At 32.6% G+C, this 6,680-nt stretch overlaps 1 protein-coding gene across 2 annotated transcripts; it reads right to left on the bottom strand.

Moving 5' to 3' along the window:
• LOC107634946 (F-box protein At4g00755) lies at positions 1,925-6,501 on the bottom strand. Of its 2 annotated transcripts, none has more exons than XM_016338272.2 (6): positions 6,258-6,501; positions 5,455-5,663; positions 3,891-4,310; positions 3,655-3,794; positions 2,922-3,040; positions 1,925-2,564 (listed from the first exon to the last, which is right to left on the bottom strand). In XM_016338272.2, the coding sequence occupies exons 2-6, from the start codon at positions 5,582-5,584 to the stop codon at positions 2,270-2,272; spliced, it is 1,104 nt and encodes a 367-aa protein (XP_016193758.1). In that variant the 5' UTR covers positions 5,585-5,663; positions 6,258-6,501; the 3' UTR covers positions 1,925-2,269. The 2 variants fall into 2 exon arrangements, with proteins under 2 accessions (XP_016193758.1, XP_016193759.1); XM_016338273.2 differs by lacking the exon at positions 6,258-6,501 and adding an exon at positions 6,017-6,175.

The following is a 6,680-nucleotide window of genomic DNA, read 5'->3' as shown; positions in this document are numbered from 1 at the left end:
AAACAATAGCAATTAATTCAATGTAATATTTAATCTTTAATCATTTAATAATATTAAGTACGAGTATAATAGCATAAATTTTAAAAAAAAGCTCTACAGTAACTAAAATATTTAATCAAATCCAACCAAATTGTTATAATATATTTCATCACTTAATGTGTGCATATTTTTTTTTTCATATGCACTTTTTTTTCTTCTTTTTACTTATACTAGTGCTTTTTTTATATTATTATTATTATTCACCTTATTATTATTATTATTATTATTATTATTATTATTATTATTATTATTATTATTCACCACTGTTAATATTACTATTCGCCAGGTGAAAAATGACCAACAGCTCCATTTTACGTGCACAAAAGTGTCAGCCGTCTATTACCTATATCGCGGCAGCACGAGAGAATTCGTGTGCATTTCCATTTCGTAAACCACAATAGTTCTACGCATTTTGGTGACCATTTTTCTTCGTGCGTATTTAGAAAAATAATCATTTTTATATATTTATTTGTATAAAAAAGTCTCATCATCATCATTAGCATCTTCTTCTTCTTAATTAAATATCACATAATTAATATAATGATAACAAAAATACATCATTTAATTGTAAATGATACGAAAATTTTTTATGAATGACACCAGAATTTTTGGTGAATGACACATCAAATATATTTAAATGTATTTTAGATTCAAAAGAAAACATCTAATTATTACAAATGGCACAAAAAATGACTAAATCTCTTGTATATTAGTTTAATACCATACAATCAATTCAGTGATAACAAAACACATCATTTAGTTAGAAATAATATAGAAAATGACACAAAAAATCTTTAAAGAATCACAAATCCAAAACCTTAACTCACTCAACCAACAAAATACATTCAAACATATTTTAAAACAAAAAAATATATCAATTTGTTATAAATGACACAGAAATAGCTAAACTTCGTATATATGAACTCAATATTACCCAATTAGGTCAATGATAAGAAAAGTACATCATTTAGTTAGAAATAACATGGTTACAAAATTTTTATGTCATGGTTAAGAAATTTATGTGTCAAAATTAAGAAATTTTTTATATAAGAATTAAAAATTTCAATGCTATTTTTCTGATAAATTCGGCATTTCTTCTTCTTTCGCATTCTTATAATTCATGTTTCACCCTCCTAATAAGAACCTATGTCACAGTTAAAAAAATTTCTAATAAATTTTACACAATTCAAAACTCTCCTTCCTCTTCTCCTCATTTTTCATCATCATCATTATCTTCTTGTTTCAAATTCTTATAATTCTTGTTTCACCCTCTTAACAAGAACCTGTGCCACGGTTAAAAAATTTCAGTGTCAAAATTAAGAAACTTCTTGTGTAACAGTTAAAAAGTTTCAATGCAACTTTCTGATAAATTCTGCATAACTCAAAATTCCTCCTCCTCTTTTTCATTATCATCATCGTTATCATCTTTTCTTGTTCATCTTCTACTTTAGGTTTCACTTTCTTATAATTCTTCTTATTTTATCCTCTCAACAAGAATAAAAACAAGATAAAAATAAATAAATAAATAAACAAAGACGAAGAAGAAATACATAATGCAACAAAATTACTAGAAAGAAGGGGAAGAAAAGATAAAAAAGCAACAACACTACCAAAAATAAAAGAACAACAATAAAAAAAACCACAAAGAAAAAGTGTGACTCACATACTTGTGAGTTTTTTATATTGGATTTGAACCAACTTAGTTATTAACAAATATACTTAAATATGTAGCAAAACCGTAAATTTAAAATGGAAGTTGTAAAGTTAATAATGATAAGATCATCACTTTTTTCTTTTTATCAATCTCTTCAGAAGAAGTGTTTTTTCACTTTTAAAAGGCAATACAGATTTTGTTCCATCAAACTCGTCTTTGGATTTGATCAACTAATGTAACATTGACTTTCATAAGATTTGGAAAGATTTTTAAACCAGAGAGAAGTACTATAAACTTGTACCACTCCCACCACTATATCTACAAAGAAAATTCTGTAATAAAATTAGTTTAAGCAAAGACATAAACCTGTAGCTTCTCAAGTCAGAGCATAAAATATTACACAAAAGGGAAACAGTGGAAAATAAAAAGGGGTTTTCCATGCCACCATAATCATTCTTCAATCTTCACCTATAATATGATTCTTTGCACATCTCCTTATTTGTTATGGCAGGGGATTGTTAGACACAAAAGAAGAAGAAGAAGAAGAAAGAATAGGAGTATTTGTTCCAAGGAGGATCAAAGTGCATATTCTTCTTCAATGTCATCAACTTCATATTCATCTCCATCCCAATCATCTTCCACAACCACCCCTCCCATATGTCCGCGCAGTATAGTCACAATCTGTGGGAAATCTCGCAGTCCCCTCACCATGAAGTTGTCGTACATTCCCGCTGGCTCATTCTCAAACGCCATCAGGGTTTGACCCCTAGCCAGGTGGTCGCTTTTCAACAAGAACCTTCCAGAGGGATCCAGTATTTCAACATTGAATGCTGGAGATAACGAGCACCCCACAACTTGAACATAAGAAACACTGCAATCACATTGTTTACTTCAAGTTAGGAAGTTTACACAACCATAAAAACTATTTAACGGTTATGCTAGTTGCTACTCCCTCGTTTTAAAATAAGTGTCGCTTTCACTTATTAGGTTCATTGAAAAGTTAAAGTATCTAGCTTATCTGGACTCGTTAACTTTTCAATGAACCCAAAACGCGCGACACTTCTTTCAAAACAGAGAGAGTATATAACAAGAATAGCATTAAGTATGCATATGCTATGATTATGATAATTCCAACTTCGGAGTAAAAAATGTTCCACTAGGAAGTCAAATGTGCAACAGTAGATATCGAAGAGATAAAAGAGAAAATGTAATAGTTTAAGGATCGCACCAAATATATAGTAGACCATCCATTTCTTGCCTCTGTACCCTTCCCAAAAGCTCAATCTGCAAGATACCACCAATACAAAGCACAGGTTCCGGAAGCTTGAACTTCTGTAACCGGTTTTCCTGTTCACAAGAAAGAGAAACTGTTATGAATAAGGGCATGTGCTAAAACTTCTATTAGAATTCAATTATAGAAAGTTAGTATTAAAATCTTAAGAAAACTGGGAAAGGAATAGTAACTAGGGAAAAAGAGGGGGTGAAAAGCAACTAGGCTAGCTCTTCCTGTGGCTAACCCACTTTTCTCCCACTCAATTCTTTCTAAAGTACACTTCCGTAACTGTGCATCTAACAGTTCATAGAAGATTATTTATATGACACGTTACACAAGACTAATATGATTTAGAAGTCCATCAGAACTAAAGTTGAACGCTGACAGCACTTAGCAAGCTCATTTGCAGAAAGACGAATGAGGTGTCACACAAGGTCCACAACCTACGAAAAGGGCTACAAGTACAAAGTTATGATTGTTTTGGTAGGGGGAAATCACATAGCAGCTCTAGCTGGAACTCACTCAGCCTTGAGAAACTTATGCTCATTGCTCAATGACATTAACAGTTATCCTCAGGGCAAATCCCGAATCAAATGATTCTTAGTCTTAGAGTCTTACACACATAATCTCATTGTCCAATTTACTTTATATGGAAACTAGCTAAGATTCAAGAACTGAAGTTACATACCTGACTCATTGGAAACACAGGTGATGTGTAGGTCCATACGAAGTTATCATCAGTTGAAGCATCCAACGATGATTTACAATGACCCATTTTAAATCGAACAGATTTTGCCGAATATATAGGTGAACCTATCTGAAAGTGAGCTGCGAAATCATAAATAATCTTGTGAGTAAAGGGGCACATTGAAATTAAGTAAATGGACCAAACACATAGTTTTGAAAACTTCAAGGAGCGCCAACCTTGGAAAGGCTGTATATTAATTTCGGAAATGACACAAATTTGAGAGAGCAACTCATATGTCAGTGTCTCAGGCACCCCAGGATTACTTTGTCCACTACTTGACCAATATGAATATCTCCCAGAGATGTTGTCTCGCGGCTCTAAAGTGTTATCAATGCTCTCTTGAGGGAAATTATCAGTGCTAGATGCACCAATTGTCCTAGCAATGCAGTTCGTGCCAACGTATTCTGTTGAAGCTCTAGCTAAGTAGGCATAGACTCTATGTTCTCTCTCTAGAGCTAGCCATTCCATAGAGCTGCTAGATCCAACCTCTGCATGATCCTTCGCTCCATGTTGATTCAGTTCAACAACACGCTCAAATCTAGATAATTGAGGAAACATTCTCATGCATAGCTGCTTACAGAGACCATTTTCAATAACTGCAAATAATAATATAAGTGGTTAATTAACCAGTGCATTGAATATTTAAATGAATTTTATCCATTGACAATGAGAATCTCAAATGTGACAATAATGCTCTTTAATGATGAATCAAGAAATTCAATTAAATACCTTTCATATAACATTAACATAACAAAGGACTGATAGCTAAAACAATGAATAAATATCCTCCTAAATTAAACAAAGTATGCAGCAAGTGCAAGCAAATTTTAGTCCAAGCAGTTACAGCTGGAGGTGTAAATTTTACTTCAGTCCTTCAAGATATTTATAATATCGTTATCGTTAACCCAAATAACTTAAAGGAGCCTAAAAGGAAAGTGAGTATATCTCTAAGGGGTTCATAAGAAAGGGGATCCCAGCACTTCACTCTATGTTGACAAAGATTCCAGTAAGAACTTGTGCCCAACAAAGAGCATATCACTAGTATATATCTACTTTATTCTTGTCATAATTAATCTTCTAAGTTAACCTCTTTTCAAGTTGAAAGGAAACCATGTTAAGTGCTTACACAAAATTCCTGCACCATTTCAAAAATTAAGCAATACTAGATCAAAGGCAATAATATATAAACAAATAAGTGTTTGTATAGCTGTAGTTTGGCCTCTCTTTCAAAATTACTATCCATGACCTAAAAATGAAGTAATGATGTAAATTATAAACATAATCCAAAAATGATGTAATCTTTACAATAAGGGGGAAGAAAATAGATACACAAGGATGAGATTGATTTAGCAGCAGGAAACTAAACTCCATCATTCTCCAAAATACCATTTAGTGTTTGTATATATACTTGTGGAATGTCTTTCCAAAATGTGGAAAACTAAATTACAAGAAAAGGAAATGGAGAAGATACAAGTTTCCAAAAATATTTCTATCAGAATAGGTCAATGTAGCTTCAAAAGTGCAAAGGTTAGGAATCAATATTAGGTTGGACACTTCTAGAACAAATATAACAGAGCAGATATCATAATTTGGGATGACAAACAATCAAATGCCAAAAAAAATAATGTGAATTTCATAGATGTATTATATATATCTCTCAAGCAACTAACTTTCCACTTCTCATGAAATTGAGGCATCAATTGAAGAACAAAAAGCACACTTTGAACATGTATAACTCACCATAGTGTCTCCAAGACCGTGAGACACAGCTCACGCGAACAAGGTCAGTGGGATCATCGAGACACATCAGTATCTTGAGGGAAGTGTCCAAATCAAGGTAACTGAGAAAATCCACAGAGTACTCCATCATGGACAAGATAGGAGGTGCACAAGCGAGTGAACCAACAAGAAGTCAACAAGCTATCCTTTCAATTTTCAAACCTGAAAAACTGAAATGGCACACAAAGGACAATTCTCAACAGTCAGCATTGTTAACTTCAGAATGAATCAGAAAAACATCCAAATAATTATATTATTCAAGGGAGAAAAATAACGACAATGACAAAACTTATTTCCCGGACTATTTCTTCTGGGTCTAATTTGTTTCTGCTCATGAAAGCTTGCCACAAAAATTAACATGAAATTCACAACCTCAACCAAGAAAAAGGGAAACTTTTACTCTCCTTAATCCTGAGACATATAACACAGAAATGGGGAACAACAACTGGCTGAGAAATTCGCACTAATCAGGAGAATCATTTCATACTATCACCAAAAACGAAGAAATGATTGAATAACTTACAAGGAAGCAAAACCTGATAAAATCAAAGAAATTGAGTAATGGGGCGTGGAATTCAAGCAAATGGGTGTCAAAATCCGTCAAAAATAACAGAAAAAAGGTATAATTTGCAAAAATGAATTAAAAGTAAAAGTAAAAGGAAGAAGGAAAAGATAACGAAAGGGAAGGGGAAAAGGAAGAAAATTGAGTAAACGGGGTGTTGGAAAATGAGGAAAGAAAGAGAAAGAAGATCGAAAAATGTCACCTTTGACGAATATTGAAAGAGGGTGTAGAGAAGGCCGAGGATGAAGAATGAAGAGCGAAACCCTAGAAGTAGAAAGAAGAAGAAGGAGAAAGCAGAGAAGGGGAAAAGAGAGAGAATTAAGAAGAAAGGGACAGAGAGAATGGGATTGATTGTTAAGGGTAAGTTTTTTGTTGGTGGTGGCGATGGTACGAAGAAACGAGTTACGACATACAAAACCATTTCATAATTACACACACACACTATTTGAGAGGAGAAGAGCCATAATAGCTACTCAATCATTTTCATAAAACAAATAAAAAAAAATCATAATAACAACGATAATAAAAAAAAAAATTTCCCTAACCTGTGTCTTTATTGAAAAGCAAAATATTTTTAGTTTTTAATATTTTTGTAATATGTTTATTGAATAAATTTTTTGACCGT

The sequence above is a fragment of the Arachis ipaensis genome, chromosome B04 (genome assembly GCF_000816755.2).
Source record: "Arachis ipaensis cultivar K30076 chromosome B04, Araip1.1, whole genome shotgun sequence".
NCBI lineage: Eukaryota > Viridiplantae > Streptophyta > Magnoliopsida > Fabales > Fabaceae > Arachis > Arachis ipaensis.
Note: the sequence above shows the minus strand (reverse complement) of the source record. Positions and strands in the feature narration are given on the sequence as shown.

Excerpts from the sequence above, each read along its gene's own strand:
- LOC107634946 (XM_016338272.2), bottom strand. The coding sequence starts at position 5,584 with ATGATGGAGTACTCTGTGGATTTTCTCAGTTACCTTGATTTGGACACT. Across the intron at positions 4,311-5,454 it reads ACGGTCTTGGAGACACTATG|TTATTGAAAATGGTCTCTGT; the intron begins GTGAGTTATACA and ends TATTATTTGCAG. Across the intron at positions 3,795-3,890 it reads TAATATACAGCCTTTCCAAG|CTCACTTTCAGATAGGTTCA; the intron begins GTTGGCGCTCCT and ends ATGATTTCGCAG.